This window comes from Python bivittatus, unplaced genomic scaffold, assembly GCF_059951505.1.
Source record: "Python bivittatus isolate LINGU-HERP-01145 unplaced genomic scaffold, Pbiv_v1 ctg000700_np1212, whole genome shotgun sequence".
Taxonomy (NCBI): Eukaryota; Metazoa; Chordata; class Lepidosauria; order Squamata; family Pythonidae; genus Python; species Python bivittatus.
The window spans coordinates 37,463,977-37,488,274 of record NW_028277098.1 but is presented as its reverse complement, the minus strand read 5'-3'; the positions used below and the strand labels follow the sequence as shown (position 1 = coordinate 37,488,274).

At 36.9% G+C, this 24,298-nt stretch overlaps 2 protein-coding genes across 6 annotated transcripts in view; one reads left to right on the top strand and one right to left on the bottom strand.

The window, feature by feature from the left end:
- DNAI4 (dynein axonemal intermediate chain 4) overlaps positions 1–3,628 on the bottom strand; it is a 43,282-nt gene extending 39,654 nt beyond the window's left edge. The window contains exons 1-2 of one of the 3 annotated variants that reach the window (XM_088153893.1): positions 3,233–3,400; positions 2,996–3,121 (exon numbers count right to left, since the gene is read on the bottom strand). Coding sequence is in view for 1 of the 3 variants with exons in the window: in XM_088153891.1 (XP_088010017.1) it covers positions 3,416–3,468 (53 nt within the window). In the remaining 2 variants the exon portion in view is untranslated. The other 2 variants (XM_088153891.1, XM_088153892.1) reach the window with 2 other exon arrangements.
- Positions 3,629–3,716: 88 nt separating this feature from the next.
- The window catches only part of MIER1 (MIER1 transcriptional regulator), a 59,537-nt gene continuing 38,955 nt past the window's right edge, over positions 3,717–24,298 (top strand). Inside the window, exons 1-2 of one of the 3 annotated variants that reach the window (XM_088153896.1) lie at positions 3,717–3,982; positions 18,897–18,921. In XM_088153896.1, the coding sequence (XP_088010022.1) occupies positions 3,974–3,982; positions 18,897–18,921 (34 nt within the window). In that variant the 5' untranslated portion in view covers positions 3,717–3,973. Of the gene's footprint in view, positions 3,983–17,447; positions 17,708–18,896; positions 18,922–24,298 lie in introns of those variants that run through there. The other 2 variants (XM_088153897.1, XM_088153895.1) reach the window with 2 other exon arrangements.

Genomic DNA, 24,298 nt, shown 5'->3' with positions numbered 1-24,298 from the left:
AAATGAGAAAAATATCAATTGGATTCAAAATTTTGTGAAACTTAAGATCTGTACAATCACTATATGAATCTGAAACAAAAATGAAATCAGCAACTATTTACAGTAATATTGCTCTGCTAGTTCAACAGAAAGAAAATCTATTGAGTTTAAATGAACAGAACGCTGATAAAATCTTGTCACTTTGAAAGACCTCCCATCATAGTAATTTGTTAGTAAGTTAGCAGCGGAGTAAAACATTTCCCTCTAGTTTTTGAAGGTTGCCATTTCTATATTATATTTGCATCCATATATTATTCTCATAGAGAGCCCTTATTGCCCTGCAGACCACATAATTATTGGCTGACTATCGAATATTGCGTAGTGCAGGCTGCCTAAGTTAACACAGCTTCTTCTCTAGAACAGATTCAGTGCGACTTCCTTTCTTCCAAATAACTCAGGATTTCAGTCTTAATTGTTCTACTGTCAGCCAGTAACACAAAGGAAATATTAAATGAATGTAATTCAGGCACATCTTTTATTTTAAACATCTACATTTTTACTAGGATCTTATGCAAATGAATTCTATTGTACCCTAAGCTGAAATTTTATATATCAGGAAGCCCTTTAACATGAGATGCTGTTACAGAACCAGCATATTCATAGTGCAGTAACTATCAACAACTTCCCTAACAAAGCCTGACATTCCAAAGGTAAAAAATAATAACCAATGGTAAGCCTAATGAACAGCTGAAATATAAATGGGAAAAACAACAAATCTTTTATTAATTTAATTTACCTTATGTACATTTTTGCTTTATTAAAGGCAAAACACTAATAACAAAAGAATGATGCAGACAAAAATTTGCTATATAATTCATATTTTAATGTTACAAAACCCACACAATTTAAATTAACAATTAAGTCTATATATAACATTTTTTTCAAAAAGGACTGAAAATTGTGGTAATACCCTCATACTTCAGAAAATTGGCTCAAAAGTCATTTTCCTTGCCTCTTGTAAAAAAAAAGACTAATTCAGATGCTGATAAACAGAACATATCAATAACCCACTATAACAAACTAGGTGATGATTCAATACTATTTACTTGGATAGAGCTAAGAAGTACCTATGTGACCCTGACAAGCAGTGGCTACTACTAAAACAGGTTGAAAATCCTATAAATGTCTGACCAATAGTAAGACAAGCCCAAATCATGTAAATGAATTTTTCAATTCCTGAATTGCATCTCTAATAGCATGGTGACAATAACTAACCCTTACTGAATATTATTTACAGGAGTGATGGGCAACTCAAGACCATACTGAATACTTGGGGGCTAAGGGCCACAAAGTAGGCAAGGCTGTGTTGTTGTTTTTGTTGTTTTAAGGAGTTTCAGGCATTTATTTTAAATTCTATATTCCAACTAACAATCAAAACTAAAATAAATATGCAATGCTATATGTCAAAATTGTTACTAAGAATCAGTGGGATCAAATCTAATTCAACCCAATGTATACTGTAACCAGACAAGATACTGAATTCTGATATTAAAGAAGTATTTAAATTTAATAATTTAAGCATTTATATGGTGATGCAACTCAAACCATGTGGTTCTGGGAGGCATATAAAAAAAATCTTATGCATATTTATTTGGGAGTAGTTGCAAATTAGAACCAGTTTAGTGTAGTCGTTGAGGCATCAGGCTAGAAACTGGGAAACCTTGAGTTCTAGTCCCACTTTAGGTACAAAGCCAGCTGGGTGACCTTGGGCCAGTCACTCTCTCTCAGCCCTAGAAAGCAGGCAATGGCAAACCACTTCCAAAATTTTGCCAAGAAAACTGCAGGCACTTGTCCAGGCAGTTGCCAGGAGTCAACATTGACTCAAAAGAACCTCCCCCCCCAATGCAAATTAGGGGTAATTGTTTCTGGCATATCAGTGAAACATAAGATATCATCACTTGCATACAACAGGATCTAAAGATTTACCTTTTATAGCTTAATACCCAATACCTGCATTGTCTATAACAATCTTCAAATGTCCCTTCTACAGTCAGTAATTCACAGAGTAATTCTCCAAGAAGACATGTTAAGACAAATAAAACCGCATCCTTAATTTCAGCATTAGAAGAACTGATTGTACAGAGATGCACTTTTATGATTATATTGAAATTCCGCTGCTTTCATATTCTGCATTTACAGTGCAACATTTTATGTCCTTTTGGATATCCTGCTGAGTTCTGCAGGATTCACTACAGTCTTATGCATATTTATTTGAGAGTAGTTGCATTTGACTAGAGACTGTCCTACTGAAATCAGTATATAGTGATGGGATTTTCTTTTCTTTTGTAGTGGGTTAATGGGTCTTCTTTGCATCTTCAACTGTGTTAAACAGCTTTGGGATATTTTCAGCTACCAAATGGGAGAATACCCATACTGCTTTTTTGGCACTGTCTCACCAAACTTTTGTGGCCTAACAGGAGATAGTTCTAAGAACCACAAAAAGAGATTAATGTCACCTTGGGGGTTGCATATTGCTAACAGCTGAGTCCTGACTTGGGGCCTCTCTCCCCATATATATGCAAACCATAAATCAGCTGCCTCAGACCCAGTTTTCTATGCCAGTTGCATTCTTGGCTCTTTTCTTTGAACAGTCACTTAAAATAAGAAATGCTACAAAACTAACATTATCTGTAGTGTATCCTTTCACAACTGGAAACGTGAGGCTAGTATTTGTTCCCTGCCTGACATTATCTTCCCTTTAGAAGAACTTAAAAAAAAAAAAAAAACAGTAAGTAGCAATTCAATTTTGGCAGCAGCGCCATGTATTTAAATTTCTGTTCCTCTCTCTCTCACACACACACGCGTCAAGTCATCCCCTAAGCACTGTTCATCAAGGGCCGAACTAGTCCAGACTTGAAATACTTTACAGTCTGTCAATGTGAGGGCACCCTTGCGATCGGGACACCGACCGGCAAAGAAGAGAGGCTTATCCTCCTTCCTGCGCCGCGTTTCCCACCTGTTAGTCCCCGCTCCCGTCTTCGTGAGGCGGAAGCTGCCATTACTAGACCATGGGCAAGCAGGTACGTCTAGGAGCTAGAGTGGGGAGAGACCGGACGATCCCTGATCGACTCTTCCCGCGTTTCTGGAAAAAAGATAAAAAGCAGCCGCAGTGGTTGCCTGCTCTGGAGTGGAGAGAGCGGATTTAGCACTTTCCCCATCATAAATCCCCGCTTCGGGGGTAAAAATCACCCACTCTTGCTGTTATTACTGCGTATCTGCGATGCGGCAAGTGAGCTCGGGTAACCCTACTTAGCTGACCGAAGTATGGAAAGAATTTGGGCTCCATTCTTCTATGTGTGGAGAAAATGTGCGAAAGGAAACGACCGAAGAGAGCGACCAGGGGGTAACTTTCGCGAAGCGGAAGCTTTTGACTCACACTGGCCCGTCTAGGCGGGTGGGTTGAGTCGAGTACTTGTACGAGATACTCATTTTTGGCGGCCCCGCGTTACGTATAGGAGTTGTCCTCCGCCCGGAAAAGTCGGGACCTTGCTCTGGGTGGGGACTGCGCGTGCGTAGCCCGTTCAAAACACATTTTTCAAACGGCCCCGGTGACGCGGCGGAGTCCCGAAAAGACCGTTTCTCGTGTTCGAAGAGGGGGCGGGGAACCCTTCCGCGAGCGCGACGCCGGGAAGCGGACGCCGCCGTCTCGTGACTGAGGCGCTCGCGCTGGCAGAGAAAGAGAAGGCGGGGGGGCGGGGGAGTGGAGAGGCGGTGTCGCGGGCGCGCCCACCTCCTTTGCGCGGTGACGTTGGGCCTCTTCCTCCCCCTGGTGGCTTCCCGCTCCCTCCTCCCTGCATCCACCGCTGCCGCTTCCCAGAGACTGTGACCCATCGCCGCCGCTCCCGCAGCCTTTCCGTGCCATTTCCTCCTCTCCGCCGCGGCGGCGATGTGACTCCCCTCTCCAGGCTCGGCCCGCCCCAGCTGAGCGGCGAACATGGCGGAGGTAAGTGAGTGAGAGCCGCGGGTGGCGGCGAGGGGATGTAAGGAAGGATGGGAAGGAGGGAGGGAGGGAGACGAGGAGGAGGAAGAGGAAGAAGCAGCGGCCGGAGGGGAAAAGAGATGAGTCGAGTCCGGGGCCGGCCGGGAACTTGTTGCGCGGCCGTTTCCCTCCTTTTCCTTTCGCTTCCCCACAAGTTAGTTACGGAGATGGGAGGAAGGTCCCGAGATGGGCCTGGGTGGCGTCTTGCGCCTAGAACTCGCGGGCCCCCGAGTCGATGAGGACGCACCGGCCCTGCGGGACCCTGGGCGGAGGGATGGATTGGGCGAGGGGGACGAGAAACGTTGATATAACCATTTCTTTTCCTTTTGGGGTGGGAGGTGCCTTACTCTGGAGGGGAAGAGAAAGGGCTGCTTTCTTCCTGTTCGGGACAGGATTCACCCGAGTTGCCCCTTTATTTCTCCCCTCCCGAAGAAGAATGGGAGTCGGGAAAGGAGAGCTGGAGAGGATCGAAAGCTTCACTCTTTGGGGGAGTTGGGGAGGCAGAAAGGCTTATTTTGCTAAAGCCCCCCCCCCTTCGGTGATAGGGTGTTTTAGTACAGTCTTTCAAAGTCTTTGAAGTGGGACGTCTCTGTACTGTTTCAGCATTAGAGAGTGGCAGGATACATTTCGGCTCTTTTCCTTCTGACAGGTTAAGTTCTTGGCTTGTGAACAGGGTAAAAGGGCATTCTCAGGTTGGACTGTGATGGGATGGGTGTTGTTAATTACCCAAACTGTTAACATTCGTCTTCTCCCTTGAAATCTAGAAACTCAAAATAGTGTTTTAGACTCACAATAAGGCTGAGCAACTTATAAGACTTACTCAAGGTGGCTGAGCAGGAGGTGGCAGCACCTGCCCATCTTTTTGTGGGTGTTTAAGCTAGGCAGGGACTGGCCTGGTGAATATTTGGATGGAAGACCACCAGGGGATACCAAAGCTACAGGCTATATAGGAAAGTTGAAAAAACATCAAGAAAAAGACAATAGCAAACCATTTCTGTATTGCTGCCAAGAAAAGCATAGGAATGTATCCATGAAGTCATTAGCAGTTGAGCTTGACTAGGAGAACTTACTTCAGTCCTTCATGCTACAATATACCCTTTAATTGATTCCCACAATTAAGTAACGGAGTGTTGTTTCAAAATTGATAGTAGTATAGTTTACTAACATTTAAATATTCTTTAAAACATTGAATGTGTTTAGTTTTTTGGTACAAGAAAAAAGTCTTTAAATCACTTACCTAAGCTTGGATGAGTTACTTATCTCAAAAATTGATAGGGTGTTTTAGTACATGTCTTTGAAGAAAAATGTGTTTCCCCACTCTGCTGCTTAAAAAGTGTCATAATTATTCCATGTGGAGCCAAACATGTACAGTAATTTGACTCCTATGCTATCCTCACATTTGCTCCCTTTATAAATAAGGTTGCATCCATTTGGCATCATGTGAAGTGTACGTGCCGCATGGACTTTTAGAGATATCTAGAGATGTGAAGGCTAAAAAAGGCAAACTCCTTTTCTGAGGCTTGTTCTATTGCTTTTTCTCCAACAATGGGGACTTTGTAAAATTTTTGTTTAAAATGATACCAGAAATAATAAGATGTAAAAGAAATTGGTCTATATTTGCAAATACATAAATACATTAATATGTGAAAAAGTAGAGAAGCTCATCTCAGTACAGGCAAGATAGCAGTTTTCAGAAATCCATCAACATGATAAAAAAAAAAACAAGGAAAAGATCAGTAGAGAGTACTGTACTAATTATTGTACTTGAGATTCAGAAAATGAAACTGATTAGACATTTCGTGTGGTTCATGTTCAGCCTTGCCCCTTTTCACAGCTTCCTTTTTGAAAACTTAATGATTTTTACATCTGTTTGATACAATAGAAGGTAAAAATGAGTATATCTAACTTTGCTTCTTTTTGTTACAATGCTGAAAGTTTCTTCTGTTTTAGTAGTAGCTTTTTGCCTGCTTTCCTTTTCTAAATAGACAAAATGGTGCTACCTTAAAATTTAGCATGACCTAAATTTCTAACAGAATGTTGAAGTAAATTCAATCAACAGATTTCTAATGATCTCTTATAAACTATAATTTTCACTTGTATACACAAATCATATTTTATATGCAAATTATACATACTATATTGTATAAGGTAACAAAATGACTGTAAAAAGTATTAAAATCAGTTTTGCATATTTCATGTGTCATTAATTTTTTTCCAAAATTTCAGTTTTTTAATCATTTTTTCCATTACTTCAAAATTACTAAAAATTGTACATCTCTAGTTATATGGTAGAGGGTAGAGATATATATGTACACCCAAACCATACTCTACATTGCTTCTGAAACAAGTCTTCTGAAGATGATCTACTAGATGATCAGGCTACCTATTACATATTGTAACAATTTCATTAAAGTAAGATGAAAAATCAAAGTTTTTTTTTTCCTTAAGGACTTACACATGCTTACTGAACTCATCAAAAATTCTCCAAATCATTACCTGATCCAACAAAAGAGAACTAGATAAGGCAAGCATTCTTGGGGAAAATATTTTTGAGCAGTGTCATTGTAACAAAAAATCCCCAAGTATGCATGGATGACAGTATTATTAATATTGCTAGCTACTAATTTTGCTTGAATGGCCTTAAAAATAATTCAGTTTGCCTTTAATTATCACAGTATTTTAAATACTAAAGATAGCCTGGTCATCTAGTGATTTTTATATGTAGAATTAAATTATTAATTTTTAACTGAGAAAGGATATTGCATTTTACAATGTGGAATTTCATACATTGTATGGACATTTCTCATTATACAAACTTTATACATTGCATTGGCTTTCCAAAGCAAGTTATTTCTGTCATAAGAAAAAAAACAGGTTTTTCTAGTTTCTATGCTTTTCTTTTTCCCAGACCAATCAATAAACAATAAACTAAAACTTTTCCCACTTGAACAAATGAACAGGAAAGCTATACATTTGTAAAAGTTTACATATTTCTAAAAGGTAGTAAAAATGTTACATGTTGTAATAATGAAAGTTTTAGATTAACTGCAGAGTTTTGATATGCATTCGTTATATAGTAGAATCAATAGTATATGAGGAGTTAAAGCTATAGAACAACGTTTATGGTAAACTACTGTCAGACTCACTGACAACTGCTTAAACAGGCAGTTACTCTTCCAGGCATGATTGTTGCAGAATTCTCTTTAGCCACATTTATTGAGATAGATGGGATGGGGTTACAAGAATTTTAGCAACTGAATTATTTTCAGTTTAGAACCAATATATAAATTAAAATAGAGACTTTTTAATTCTCAACAACCTTCAGACAAACTGACAAGGAAGTGGATTTCTACCCTGAAAACAGGGAAGCTTATGTCAGGTTGTTTATATGTCTTTAATCTATCATTTGGGGAACTAATTCTTACTCTACTTTTATTTGCTTATCATTATATGTATATAATGATTTTTGCCCATGGGCTTTAGGACAATGTACAATAAAAATAGCAATACTCACTATACAATCAAGCAACACAAGAATTAACTTTGAGAGAGGTGTTTAATTTAAAGGGCAACACAGCATTACAGAATTAAAAGCAGGGCATACAAATAGTGAAGGCAAGGGATGTGGCCAGATTTGAGCTGAGAGGTACAAGATACTCCAGACTTGCTCCACGCCTTCAGTCTTTAAAAGAAATAACCCTGGTCTCATAGGGCCCCAGCAAGAGCTATATCAGAAGAATGACATGTGAGGGAGAATTGCTAGTACTACATCACTTCATTCTTCACTGTTGCCCCCAAGTAAGGTGTTGCCTCAACAGCAGCAGTGGTGCCATTGCTGAGAGTTGCCTTCTACTCCTTAGCCAGGGATGGGATGCTTTGCAGTGACTAAGGGAGTAAGAGGAGATCCTTATGAGGCTCAGGCCTGTTGTGACAGCAGCAGAAAAGAAACAGTCCATATAACTCTTCCTTTCTCACAACCTCAATTGTTGCACTCTGGTTGGGAGGGGTCAACACCTTAGCACTCTCACATTACACAAGCTCCATTTGAGAGCTTTGCTTTGAGGCCCTGAGAGCTCTATATACACTACATGTAAAACATCTGACAGTGTAGAGTACTGTATGTATTTGTTGAAAGCAGAATGAGAAGGGAGCCAATCTTTTCTCCTTTGGTAGTGAATTCTGTAATTATGCTATTGAACCTGGTTTCCAGTGATGATAATAAATTATGGGTATTTATTTATTGCATTCATATCCTACCACAATTCAGATCAACTCTTGGCATTTAGATTAATGTGGAAATAGGTGTTCCTTCAAATTACCTGGTCCCACATAGTTTAGAACTTCATAGATCAACACGAGCACATTGAATTGCACCTAGAAGCACAATAAAAAGCAGTGAAATGTTTGAAGAGCAAAGTAATGTGATGTGTGGAGCATATGCCTTGCAAAAGTCTCCCTGCTGTCTTTCGCACTAGCTATGGTTTCTGATATATAGCTTGTTATTATAAATCTTAGGTCTGCCTAACATCGTAGAGTTAAAGGGATCTTCAAAATCACCTGGCCCAGCTCATTGTTCATTGGAGGATTTTTAGTGAAGGATGCTGCTTTAGTATTCCTGACAGAAGGCTGTCCACCTTCTGCTTCAATATCTCCAAAGAAGAAAAGCTTATAACTACTTGAGGCAATCTGTTTCATTACCAAACAGCCCTCACTTTTAGGAAGATTTCCTAATGTTATTTATAAATTTGTAAACAGTTTCAGTCAAAGTGACTCTAAATGGTGATAAAACAACTGCCAGTGCAGTAATGGCAATAAAATGCAACAAGAAACAATAACAGAAAAACAATATATTATTATGGTTTAAAATTACTATTGATATAACATTCCTGTACCAGGAGCTCTATAGCAGATGCCAAAGGCCTTCCAGGAGGTCACATTTTTATGACCTTCTGGAATATAATGGGAGTGGGAGCTACTCTTGCCTGGCGGGGGGTGGGGGGCAGGGGACAAATTGTTCCAGAGGAGGGAAGCCCCACTTTGGGGCACTCTTCCATTGTACCTGTTGATTGGCTGAGCCTGAAACTTTTTTTCCATACTTTTTATCTATTGGTGTAGGAAACTGGTCACCTTTGGAGGCAACTTGCTTCAAACTACCAGTTGCAAGGGAACTATGATATGAAGGGATGAAGCTCCACCTTCTACTTGTCAGACATGGAAGCATCTGGTTGGCTACTGTGAGACAAAATGCTAGACTAATATAGACTTTGCCCTAATCTAGCTAGGTGTTCTTATCTTTTTTGAAAACATATTTTTTTATAGTTCTGTAAAATTTAGATTACCTTAAGAATGGTGAAATGTGCCTTTCATATCTTAGTGGTCCCATTTGGGCTTTAAGCCTTTCTAAATTCACCTTCTAAGTTTGTTCTCTGAGGAGCTGGTCATGCTGGTTGGAACTTCTGAGATTTCCATGTTAAAAGATGCAGAGGACACTAGGGCCATGAAGACTGTTAGAGGGTTGGAGTCACTTTCTCTCAGCTCATCTCACTTCATAGGGGGCTTGTTATGGGGAAAATAGGATCATTATGTACATCACCTTGTTTGTACAAAATAAAGGTAGAATATAAATTGTACAGAATAAAGGTAGAATATAAATCAGATAAATAAGTAAATAGTGTTGTCTTTGGAAAAGCTGTATCTGATACAAACAAAGCAGTAGAAATTCCTAATTCTAGTGCATGGAATCTATAGGTTGCATAATTACAGGTGAGGATCAACTTGATGTTACCTAGATTTTTCCATAGTTGGTGCTATTCATCCTTGGCCAGTGTAGCCTAGTAGTTAAAGTGTCTGGGTGGGACCCATCTTGAGCCCCAGAATAAAGTGAACTATCAATATAATATAATAATCCTAAACATATGCCACTATAAGGCATTGGAGACCTAGTTATCAAGTTACTTTCATGTCTTAATGTGAGCACAATATTCTTATTGAACCGGTTAAAATAATACTCTGAAAGTGTTAAATCGTTATTTTTAAAAATAATTCCCAAAAGCTATGAATTTCAATTTCATTTTTTACTTTATTTCTACCAATGCTTTTGTTGTTGTTAGACATATCAATATTTGAGAGGTAATAGGAAACCATGGCATTTCAAAAACTTTTGTTTTTGTATATTAGGCTTTGAAAATCTGTACTTGTTTTCTTCTGGATAACAGGAACAGCATAATATTGAATTTGAATGGTTTATTGAAAGCTGTGCAAGTGTGTTCTTTTCATCTGTAATTTCTAGGGCTTTGTGGCACACAGGAGTTATGGAACTGACAACTAGACCATGCTCAGCTATTTCTCATTTTCTTATGATAAGAGACTTGGGACTCTGTCCATTAGCATATAACTCTCCAAATAATGAACAGGATGAGACAAAATTTGCCATTGGGATAGTAGCTATCAAAAGAAATATCAAATTTGAAAATAGGCTGAATCAGGCCAGGGGCTGCAGAGAAAAAAAAATCCAAGATAATTCTACCAGTGCTCCCCTCCGGAGCATGCAGTACCTTGTAATGTGAGCTTCTTTAGTTTGAACTCCATTCTTCCCCTCTGTCAGTCACATGACTTAGGTGGAGCTATTATTGGTTGGAATGAATTCTGAGAACCATGCTCTGCATCCCTATCTTTTAAAAATGTGTTTTCGGTAAATTTCTATCCAGCTCTCATTGTATGGGTAGACATAATCTGCCACAATCAGAATTGGTTCTTATTTCCTCACCCTTCTGTATTCTCTCCCAAACCTGATCTGGAACATTTGGGATATGAGCAAGATGAAATGGAGAATATCCGTTTATGTACCTTTAGATATATTTTGGATATTTCACAAGGGCTGTATCCATTTTGCTTGATTTTTTTTTCTTCATGAAGGACCAAATCTTTTATTGGTTGAATAAAAAATAAACCTGGGAATAAAAACTAAGCCTCCAAAGGATAGGGTTTCTAATCTTGAAAAAACTGTTGAGAAAAGCAGAAAAAACTGCTTTTTGTTTATGAAACTTTGTACTGCCTGAAAGGTAAAGGAAGGTAAAGGTAAAGGAAGTAGAAACTGGTACATTTTGAACTGAGTGACTATTGTAGTGAAGCAGCTCTATATGGCAGCTTCAGTGGCTAGAATGTTAATGTTTATGGACATTATGTTGATGAACAATGTCTAAACATTGATATTAAGGTAATATCTGAATGTCTTTATCAGAGCTTCCTAGGCACTTACAGTCTTTGGGGAAGGTGCAATTGCCCATTATAAAACATTTACAATCTGTTTTGATATTAGATGTACTCTATATAGTATTTAAATTACTATATCTACTATTGCTGAATGCCAGGTCCATCCGTAATAAGACTGTCTTTATTTATAATTTGGTAGTAGATGAACAAACAGATTTGGGATATATATTGTTGGGAGAGAGTGCGGATATGGCCCTCTTGTAGATTTCTCCTCCTGGGTTTCATGTCTGATAGCACCTGCAAAGCCAGGGTGGGTGGCCATGTTCTTAAGAAATAATTTATCTGTGACAAGGGTTCTACTTTTGAGATGATGGGCTGTAAGTGCCTGTGCATTCAGCTGAACAATAAGGACAAGTTAGGGATTCCACCTGTGTACAGTACTGCCCATTTGGCTGCCCCAACAAAATACATTCCTGAGCTCCTGGATCTCCTCACTGGGATGATGTTGGTATCTCCATAACTATTTGTATTATAAGATTTCAACCTCCATGCCTTGGAGGAGAGTCTAGGAAGGCTCAGTAGTTCATAAGTACATGTAGAGTAAGGAAAATGACCCTGACAGAGATACGCAGCTTTGTGGCCAAGGGACAAAGGGTAAAACATATTTAGTCCTCAACAGCCAGATAACATTTGGAAGTGGCTCAGACAGACAAATCCCTAATTCATTGAACTGTAAGGAGGAAGAGGTGCAACATAATCAGACTTGCAAGATTTTGTTATTATAGCCCGTCTCAATAAAAGTAGTTTTAGCTTACCAGTGGAGTTGATTTCTTGGCCTGGTCTACCTCAAAGGGCTGATACTACCATAGCAACTTGTCTCAATGGAATTTCAGGCTCAAAACACATATGCAGGCATATATCAAACTTCCTTTTATTTCAGAGAAATTGATGTGTGAGGATAGAGGGCACTACTCCAGTCCTTTGCCATGGCTAGATCACTTTCTGGTCAGATGAGATTAATCACCATGCATAATCTCTGCAGGGTGGGATGATTGATTAAGATGATCTGCCCCAGTCACCTTATGGATCTGGTGGGATTCCACTAGGCACTTGGGGATTTTCCTAGTAATTTGACAGACAGTTCCATTGAGTAGTTGGTTGGAATTTGGAGGTGACCAGAGGGTTGAATTGCCTCTGTGTAGCCTCTTTCTGTCTGCTAATCCCAGGTGCTCCTAGGCTTTCTGAGGAGCTCCAGGAGTTGAAATAGCAGAAGCCAAGTCTGGAGTGCCATGGAAGAAGACAACAGTGAACTTGACTAAGCATGGGTAAGAGCTTAGGTTCAAGCCTACCTGTCAATAAGGGTGGCAGAGCTTCAGTACTTCTCACTTATTGCATTGGTGGGATGTTGTCCCATGGCATTGTTTAAGGTTACTCACTCCCTATTAGAGGAGAGGCATGAAGATTTCCCTGAGTCTTGCCTCTTCAAAGGCAGGGTCTGATGTGGTGCCTGGGACAATACCTGTAATGTGAGCTAGGATTCATTTTAGCCTGTGGACTCCAAAGTGGATATGATACTATTGATCTGTCAATAAATTTAATTTTTTAGGGAAGGTTTTTGAGAACACTGTGGGGCTTCAGTTACAGAGTACCCTAGAAAAGACAGAGTATCTGGCTTCAGTTAGGATTCAGGCCTCAGCACAGAACAAAAATAGCATTGGTCTCACGGTAGATAACTTTCATCAAGATCTGGCTGGAGGAGTGTTTCCTTCCTGAACCTACGTGACTTCTCAGTAGTGTTCAGTACGATTGATCATTGTAATCTTCTGGACTGCCTGTGAGGATTGGGAGTGGGGACACTGTTTTACAGTGGTTCTGCGCCTTCCTAAGCAAGTGACACCAGTCAGTGTTGGTGGGGAATGAGAGATTGGCCTGGATACTCTCTTCTGGGGTGCCACAGGATTCAGTTCTTCTCCCCTGTTTTTCAGTATCTATATGAAACTGGCAGGAAAGATTACTGATAGGTTTTTAGTAAGGTATGATCAGTATGCTAATGATACTCACTTGTATATCTCCCAGTTACTATTGGATTCTGAAAGAGAATTCACTGAGGCTGAGAAAGAAAAAAGAGTATTGTATTTCAAAACATAACTTATGAAGAGCATGTAGATGTTTCAATATCATGCTTATCTGAAAAAGGGTAGTCCTTCAGTTTTGCAATCTGGGAAAAAGAGGCTGAAACACATCACTGAGGCTGCACCTCAATGAATTCATTCATAAATGAGGGTGGGATTTTGCTTATTCTGCTTCCAAGTTTCTGTATCCAAATGACTTTGGATGAGATAAGGAAAAAGGAAGAAGAATTTAAAAATCCCCAGGGACAACAACTATTACCCACCACATTAAGCTTCTAGAGAAACAACTATCTATGTTAACAGAGAGATGGAAATAAAGTTGAATTATGCAAAACAAAGAAATTTTGAATTTGCAAATAAACCAAGGAAATGGTTGGCATATAAGCTGCAAAAAGAAAAAGAAAAGAAAGTGATACTAAAGTTACAAGAAGGAACTACTGTAATAACAGATAATGCAAATATACAAAAAGCGTTTCATCAGCATTATTCTACTTTATATAAAGGTCAAGAAATTTCCTTGAATAAAGTGGGTGAATATTTACATAAACAGAATTTACCAAAGATCACAGAGCATCAGAGACAAATTTTGAATGGACCTATAACGATAAAGAAAGTATGTGAAGCTATTAAAAAGACTAAAACATGAAAGGCACCTGGTCCAGATGGGCTGCCGGCCTCTTACTATAAAAGTTTTGAGGATGAACTTTTACAATCTTTAGAACAAACGAATATTATTTTACAGAATGGAAAAATTCCTGATAGCTGGAAAGAACCTAATATAACATTAATACTTAAAGAGACCCAAGACCTGACTTTAACAAGAAATTATCGACCATCTTAATTGAATAATGACTATAAATTGTTAACCACAATTTTGACTGAAAGGTTGAAATAATTTTACAGGACTTTGTCCATGAAGATCAATGTGGGCTTTTACCTAAAATACAATTACAAGATAATATTAGAAATGTTTTGGATATTCTGGAGTATTTGGAGCAATACAATGAAAAACAAGCTGCAATGATCTTCTGACATGCAGAGAAGGCCTTTGATAATTTGAATTGGATTTTCTTGTTTAGAGTTCTGGAACATATGAATCTTGGACATAATTTTATTAAATGGGTAAGATCGATTTATACTTCATAGAAAGCACAAATAATTGTTAATGGAGAACTAAAAAACCTTGTGAGATTGAAAAAGGGACAAGACAAGGATGCCCGCTGTCTTCACTCTTGTTCGTTTTAGTTCTTGAAGTACTGAATAGAGACATAAGACAAGATGAGAGAATAGTAGGAGTTAAGATTAAAAAAGAAACTTATAAGTTCAGGGCATTTGCAGATGACCTGGTGTTAGTTTCGAAGATCTGCTAGAGGGAGTAGACACATTAATGGGAAAATTAAAGGACTTTGGTATGCTAGCAGGTTTTAAGATTAATAATCAGAAGACGAAAATGTTAACAAAATATATGAAATCTGAAGATCAAATAGAACTGATAGAAAAAACTGGTTTTAAGGTTGAAAAAAAGTAAAATACTTGGGTATTTTTATGACAAATATGAATTGTATGTTATTTCAAAATAATTATGTTAAGACATGGAATGAATTAAGAAGAACATGTTAAGATGGGAAAAATTAATATTGTCACTGTTAGGGAGAACTTCTGTGATAAAAATGAATGTTTTTCCTAGAATGTTTTTGTTTCAGACAGTACCTGTTTTAACAACTGATGGACCATGCAAGCAATGGCAAAAATATATATCTAAATTTGTATGGCAAGGGAAAAAAAACCACGAGTTAAATATAAAGTGTTACATGATGCAAAGGAAAAAGGAGGATTGGGTTTACCGGATTTGAAATTATATTTTGCAGTTTGTTGTATGGTCTGGATGAAAGAATGGGTGTTGCTGAGAAATAAGAGACTTTTAGAGTTAGAAGATCATGACCTGAGGTTTGGATGGCATGGACACTTATGGTACAATAAAGTTAAAATTAATGTAGATTTTAAAAATCATTTTATTAGATATGCTACATTGAGAATATAGAATAGATACACTGGCAGTCCTCGGGTTAAGAATGAGTTCCATTCCTAAGCCTGTCTTTAACTTGAATTTGTATGTAAGTTGGAACTCGTACTTACAAACAGGCTGCCTCTTACTAAAAATGGCAGGTGGGGATCTCCTTCCAGGAGCTGACGAACCACTAAAGCTGCACAATGTTTTCGTGAACCTCTGAAAACAGTCTGTATATTAAAAACGTGCGGCTTCAGGAGTTCATGAAAACATTGCGCAGCTTCAGGAAGGAAAATGCTGTCCGTCTTTTTTAGTAACAGGCAGCCTGTTCGTAAATATGAGTTGTCCGTAATTTGGATGTTCTTAACCCAGGGACTGCTTGTACACCCAGGCTGTGTCCAAAAACATCTGTAGATCTCGGCACAAGAAGCATTCTATAGAAGAGAAACATCAGGCAAAGACAAATGGTTAATGTACCATTATTATGATTAGAAAATCATCAAGGGGAATATAAAATTAAATCAAGAGAGCAACTAATTGCAGAAGGATACAGTTGTCAATGGTTTTCCCATTTATATATAAGAAAGATTCAAAATGGATAAAAGGTATGGAGCAAAGTAAGACAGAATTTTAAGTACAATTGTGTACCAATTATGAATATGCAGTTGCTAAAATGTATAAACTTTTGTTGAAATTTGAAACAGGAAGAACAGATTAAAGAATGTATGAGAAAATGGACTAAGAATTTGGGTTATAATATACAATGAGATGGATCAATGAGGAAATATGTGGCTAAAAGTGTATAATGTAAAATTTACCTTACATTATGATCTTAAAGAGAATTTTTATAAAATGATGTATCATTGGTACATGATGCCAGACAAATTATCTAGAATGTATAAAGGCATTTCAAATGTATGTTGGAAATGTGAACAACATTAAGGAACATTTTATCATGCTTGGTGGAAATGTAAAAAAGCTAAAAAAAAAAATTGGATTCAAATGCATACATTGATCCAGAGGATTTTAAAGATTAATTTTGAAAGTTGAAGCCAGAACTTTTCCTTTTAGGACTGATGGATAAACAGTTAGGAAAAAACCATGGAAGATTATTTTAATATATGATTGCAGCAAGATTTCTATATGCACAAAGATAGAAAGATTTGGCATTACCCACCATGGAGGATTGGTTGGTGAAATTGACAGAACTTGCAGAGATGGGCAGACTGACTTCTTTGATTAGAGAAAGGACAATAAATCTACATTTATTGGTGACTGGAAACCCTTTATGGGATTTGCATAAAAATGAACTTGTGATTTATGGTTTTGATGATTAGACAGGATAGATTATAGAAAGAAGAGAGTCATGATATAACTTTAGAGAGAGAGGTTAAAATATAATTGTACTTATAACTGCTGTGAAGAATATCAGAAGCCAATTCTTTACATCTTTATTTATATCTTTATATGTTTCTCTTTTTTTCCTAATTTGTCTTTTTTTCTTACTGTATTTTTAGCTTTTTCTTATATTTCTTTCCTTTTCCTTTTCTCTGTTTTATTTTAGTTTGTATTAGTTCTTATTATTGCTGTTAAAACTTTCAATAAAAATTATTTTAAAAAAAGATTTTAATCTTGGAAACTATAAACTCCTTCATGTATACAGTGGTACCTCGGGATACGAATTTAATCCGTTCCGTGACTCTGGTCGCAACTCGATTTGGTCACAAGTCGAGGTAAAGTTTCCCATAAGGTTCAATGTAAATACGGTTAATCCGTTCCGCCCTCCGAATTTGGTCACACCCCGAGGTAAATTTCCCCATAAGTTTCAGTGTAAATACGGCTAATCCGCCCTCCAAATTTGGTCGCACCCCGAGGTAAATTTCCCCCTAAGGTTCAGTGTAAATACGGCTAAACAGTTCTGAAACATATGCATTTTATTTTTAAACCTCAAAAACATGAAAAAAAAGTACAGTACAGCACAGTATGAAGAGGGAGAATGGGGTGGGGAGACAGTTATTGTTTGGAGGGAGAGTCCCCCTCCAAAGGGACATCGGAGAGATCTCCTTCAGGGGTTTCCTCTCTTCTTTGCCTCTTAGCTGCAGGCTCAGTTCTGGGTAAAACCTGTCTAAAGTCAGTTGCCAGCCTGCTCTGCATTTTCTTTGGAGCCATGCTGACAAGCACACCAAAAACCTTCCAAACGCCACAAAACACACCACAAGCCTCACCGAACGTCTCCTTGCTACCGCGATCTCGCCCACAGGAAGCCGCGACCGCGTGGCAGCAGGGATAATGGCCGCGGATCCGGTTCGTAAGTCGAGGTGGAGTTCGCAAGTCGAGGTAAATTTTTGGGGCCGGAGCTGGTCGTATCTCAAAAAATTCGTAAGCAGAGGTGTTCGTATCCCAAGGTACCACTGTACTTACCCAGGGAGATGTTGCTTAGGGTTGCCCACATATAAGAGATAAAGGGAGTTGGGGGGCCAGAAGAATTTTTTTCTTTGGTGGCCTTCAAATTATGGAATATCCTTCTACCAGAGTTCCAGTCAGCACATACCACCCAGTCATTTCATAGGCCTAGGAAGACATGGCTTTTTTGGAGGGCTTCTGAAATCTAATTTTTGCTGCTATTAACTGGGCTTGGCATCCATTTTGTTTTTGTATAATTTTTATTGCTATATTACATTAATTTATTGATTACAATTTTATTTGTAGATTTTATTGTATGCTTGGTTTTAATTGTTTGTAAACTGCTGGGAGTCAATTCAAATTACAGTGGTTTAAAAATACAGTAAATAAATATCATTGGTAATTACCAGAGAACAGAATATAAGCATATATGGATATGTTATATATTCTGGATTAAACAATATTATTCAAATAATTTATTATATCCATATATGCATTCTATATAATACTGCTAAGAATACTATATATTCATTTCAAGATGTTATTTTTTCTTGTTCCATTGTTCATGGAATTTGTGAAAATTCAAAGTGGTGAATTTTTACAAATTACAAATGTTTGTGACAGACATGGATTTTTCATCATGAAAGGTAGATAAGGTAAAGAATATCTTAGAAAGTAACACCAAAATAAAATATGGCAAGCCAGACATAACACACAATATTAAATGTGAACATGGCCAAGGGTTGTGTTTCAGTTAGCTGTTTATACGTACACATATCCACATGTGTAATCTTGAAAACTAGAAATTTGAAATATCTGTTCAGTTTTCTTAACAATTCAGTATGTTTGAATGTTTAGGTTAATAATATTTTAAGAGCTCAACTACAGCAATTTTGCTGCTAGTTTTCATGTGGTACAACTGTAAGCTTTTCTTTTTTCTAATTTTTTTAGCTATAGCTAAAAATAATGATTCACTTGCAGATATTTGCACGACATGTTGGTTTTTCTTAACAAATCATACATTAGACATTTTCTAGACAATTATATGCTTGATTTAAATACAAAGTTCAAAATTATAATTGTTCTTACTACTGATAACATTTTCTTTTTCTCTTTTGGACAGCCGTCAGTTGAATCAGCAAGCCCAGGTAACATTTTATTTTGATATTTACTAAGCTTGAGAAAATATAAGTTCTTTATTCAAGTTCATTTTGATTATATATATTATAGTATACACAGTAGTTGCTATAATTAACTGTTCTGAACTGTATTTAAAAGAATCTATTCCATTGTAAAAGGCAGTTTGATCTCAAGGGACCACTTCTAATGATCATTACATGCTAGGCAAATGTTAGGGCTGTACAAAGCCTTTGAATGAAGTGCTTCACAATGTGCTTTCTCCTCAGCAAAGCAGCTGTGCATGCGTAGAGCTAGAAGTAGCTTTGGAAGCAGCTGTGCAACACTTGCAAAAGAGTGTTGCTTTAATAATTTGAGGAGACATGCTTCATTTGAATGTTTTGCATAGCCCTAACAAATATGGCTATGTCATGTTGCTCTTATACATTTCTATAAATATCCCTTTGAACTATCACTAGAATTTTGAAAATATGATGCATGTAGTTATGGCCTTATCTAACAAATTTCAGAGTAACACGAAAGCATGCATTTTTTAAAAATGAGGATTTATTATGCCATAACTAAGGTCAAGTTCTAGCACGAATAACTTTATCCACTTGTAATAGAATTGTATTGCAAGTTTATTGATTCTGCTTGTGTAATACTACATTTTTGGTAAAAGGTTTACTCTTTCAAGACCTGCTTATTTAAGAAAATAGATCTAACTTATATTTGTATTTTGTAGCTTTGTATATAATTTTGGAACGTAAAGCAGGAGGCAGCATCTAGCCTACTCCAACTGATCTCAAAAAGCTAAACAGGGTCAGGTCTTGTTAATATTTGGATGAGAGACCACCAGGAAATCCTAAATCTGGGAAGTTGAAAAAAGTCAGAAAATATTTTCTGATGACTTTCTGTATTTAATAAACACAAATCAATAGATTCTGTACCACAGTCAGAAATGTAACTATCATAAAGAAGTATATATTTAAATTCTAAGCATAGCAATAATGTATTTGAAATCTTATGTGTTAAGGAATCGTAAAGGGATTAGCAATTTTTAAAACATTTCAGTGATAAAATTGTAATAAAATATTTTGTTGTAGTATAACTTCATTACAAGACCTTGACATAGGTCATCTTTTCTTATATTTGGGATTAACTGAGCTTATAGTAAAAGCAAAGCCATTCACTTGAAATGACTTTAAGTCCTATGAAAAGAGATTTGAAGTAACTTGGAATGTTTAGTCTTGATACAGCCGGGGGTGGTAGGAATGGATGGGATAACATTGTTCAAATACGTAAAAGGAAGTCACACAGACAACCAAAATGTATTCTCCATCATTCCCAGGTTCAGAACAAAAAATAATGGATTCAGAATTAAAAAAAGACAGATTCTGATTGAACATTAGAAAAACATTAGAAAAACTTCCAGTTACCTAAAGTAGGCGTGAGCACCTTTGCTGGCTGTGTTCAAGGAGGGACTAGACAGTTCTGACTGGGCCACTATAATTTGGCATTGGGTGCAGGACCTAAATGCCCCTTTCAACTCATATTTCATAAATCTTACACTTCTACATAATCTGAGATAGCTTGAAATAAATATGTTATTTCAAATGCATGTTTAAGATGAAAATCAGTTCTTACATTAGTATCATAGATTATGATATGGAATATGAGGTGAATTAGGATAAGTGCTTGTGGCAGATTTTTCATGTATTTGTTATTATTGTCTACTTTGTGCAGTGTCACATAGGGTTTAGGAAGCTGCTAAACTACCCAAAATAATACTACATTTACTCTCCTTATGCAAATTGAGGGAGTGGAGGCTTTTGGCTTTCTGCTGAGCTCTTTTGGATGACCGAAGTGAGAATATCAGGAAACAGTTTTGATAAAAGAAAAGATAGCATCTGCTAAACTATTTTTGTCTGCAAACATAATACTGCCGATCTATCAGATGATAATCATCATAACTTGATTTAGTATCAGAAACTTTCTTCCATTCAGCCATAATATAAATGTTATGCTATTTTTTTTCTTCTCACACTTTGAACATACTATATTTCTTTGATTGTCTGAGAGAAGCAGCATATTGTTTCTGTTACAGATACAGTAGTTTAATATGTATATTGTTTCCAAGTAAATTGTTTGAAGAAATTATCCTTTCCCATCTTTGTTTCAACTTGATACAGTATGTAATAAAAATAATAATAATAACTGTATATTTCTTCATGATTCTTTCTTAACACAAAATAATTGTTAGAACTGGATTTCAAAAATATTTTACTTATAGATAATTTCTGTTGTACCAAAATTATATATACAAGACCTCTGCACACAATATTATATTGTTGAATATATTGATTTGTGTTTACTTAGTACAGAAATATAATGTATAGTTTTAACAAGTTTGAAATATGTCTTGAATGTGTCAATACACGACATTTAGCTTCTAGCTGTTGAGATATGGGCAATAGTATATTAGTTTGCAAGATAGTCTTTAGATTAGAAATCCTAGTTCCATATCATAGGGGTAAACCTGGGTTTTCGTTAGGGTATTGGTCAAAATGTACCACAACAAACAGATACCAAAACCATGATTGACAATGGAGGTCAGTAGAAATGGGTGTATTTGATTATGACATGACATATGGAAGATTGCAACTTGGAAGATATGTAAGAGTATGAATCGGCAAATGAAAGAAAGAAGAATAGATAAATTTTGTGTTAGTAAAATTAAGACAAAAGAAGTAGGATATGAAAGATCTGAATGAAGGTCATCTGATCATGTGAAGTTGATAAATACATGTATGAAAGAGAAGGTGTGGGTTTCATTATGAACAACATAGCTATAATTGTCAGAAAATATGAAGTGATGTCATCTAGATTGTTGCAGGTACATACAAAAGTAGGATTTCATAGATTAGTTATGGTTGTATATTATGCACTGAATTGTGGTAATGAAAGTACTGGAGATGAGTTTCAGAAAAAAATTATGCAACATTCTGAATGAAAATGATTTGCAGGAAAAAATTATGCTTTACTTACAGAAAATAATTATTTTGCCAATAAATCTGTGGAGTTATGCTAATATGATGAAACACGTGAAGTATGATGAAGTGAAAGAAGCTGTGGATGAAAAAAATATGTATTAAATAGTAGTTTTTGAAAAACTGAGGATGAGAGGCATGCAGTATCTTTATATATTTGTGTATAGAGAAAAGTATAATTGCAAAATATAGTAAATGAGAGCAGGAAATGATTAGATTTAAAAGAAGCAGGGAAAAATGGATCTTAATGGAAATAAAAATTGTTTTGGAAGTTGGTAAAAAATGCTGAAGAAACCTCCAGAAGAATGAATAGGTTAAGAATAAAATAATAAGATGATTTTTGGGATGAAACTGAAGTGAGGGAATACTGAAAGGAATATTTTAAAGAGAGATCTATAAGAGAATGATAGTGAGATATTGAAGAGTGAAATTAAAATGAATGCCATAGATGTTAGTGGCCCCCCCAACAAAGAAAACTCACAAGTGATATGCAAACATTGAAAAATTATAGTACTGGTATATAGTGTATGTACAGTACAAATGTACTGGTATACTTAGAGAAATGTTAAAATATGGATATGGCAGTTTCATGGAATAACTGTACATTTAATGTGTGCAAGATTGCATTGATTCCTGACAATTGGAACATTGCTGTTACTGTCTCCCTATTCAAGAGAAGTTGCTACAAGAACATTAATTTGTTATGCATGTCTGGGAAGGTGCTTGGCAGAACTCTGGTAAAAAGGGTATGAAAGGTGACAGTTAGCAAAATTTGGGAACTGCAGTTTCAGTATTATGTCAGGCATGGGGTTGTGCAGACCAGATTTTTGCACTTCAGGAGGTAACTCAGAAATCTGTAACTAAGCAGGTTTATTGTACAGTTTGAAGCAAAGAAAATGCAGAGTAAAGTAAATAGGCTTAACATTACAGAATGTTTTGAGGAAATAGTTTTCTGAATACGTAATACAGTTAGTCCTCGACTTACAACCATTCATTTAGCAACTGTTTGAAGTTACAACAGTGCTGAAAAACATGATTTACAACCAGTCCTTGCACTTACAACCATCACAGCATCCCCGCAGTCTTGTGATTGAAATTAGGGCACTTGGCAACCAGCTTGTATTTACAGCGGTTGCAGCGTCCCAGGATCATGTGATAGTCTTGTGACTTTCCCAGCTGGCTTCCAACAAGCAAATTCAATGGGGAACCATGTGATTCACTTAATGACCACATGCTTCTCATAACGACCATGGTGATTTGCTTAACAACCGCTGCAAAAATGTCATGAAATTGGGTGCGGTCATGTGATGCCTCGCTTAACGACTGCACCACTTAACAAATTTTCCGGTCCCTATTGTGGTTGTAAGTTGAGGACTACCTGTATATGGTGAAAGTAAAGCAGGCATGAGAATAAATAGAATGCTTAGTGAATAATTCAGCACTGAGCTGAGGGTGACTAGAATGTGTGATGTTCTATTGGTTGTTTAATGTACTGATGGATATATAAGGGATGCTTGTGGTGATAATAGAGGTGTTTTGGCTACAGCAGTAAATGTTAAGTGCTTTTGGTATGTGGATGATGCCATGTTGTTGGCTGAGAATAGGAATCACTCGCAATGAATATTAAATAGACTGTTTAATGCAATGAAGAGTACAGATTTGAAAATTGTATGAGAGACCAAGATACTTCTATCTGACAGGTAAAATGGTGTGTATGATTTAAAATATATATATAAATGACAGAAATTAGGGCAAATACAGTTTGTGAACTGTTTAGAACTAAATTCTGTTAATATATTCTGGTTAAACCAACAAAACATAAAACAGTACATTGTGTCATGTCTTTATCAAACACATTGAGTCAATATTCACTTCCTTCTTTGGAAAAACTATGTGAAGCCCTGAGTCTCTGACCATACTTTGTTAAGTTTAAACTCTAGGATAATCAAATCTCTTAAGGGGATCAGATGTTCCAGTCACTGAGATGGCAATTAGGTGTGAGTTTGGGAGGACCTTCCATGTTAAAAAAGCATATTGGTTATCACCACTGGAGTCTACTTTTCATGAAACAGATTGGTGGAAATGAATCACTCCTTGATCAGAAAAGCTCCCCATGGGCCTCAGAAAAAAAGAGTTAATGCCAATGAGGCAGGGAAGGATTACAAAACCATTGTCAAAGACTTCAGCTATCATCAGTCCGAGGTCAGGCAGGTAGTGTACAAATAGAGAACAAAATATATCCCAAGAACAAGATGTACAATATCCCAATAGGTCTAAGAGAACCCAGGGTGATTCTAAAGGATTTGCAGGCCATTCTAGCATTGTTTGAGGTCATAATGTTTATGAGTTCACCATGAGA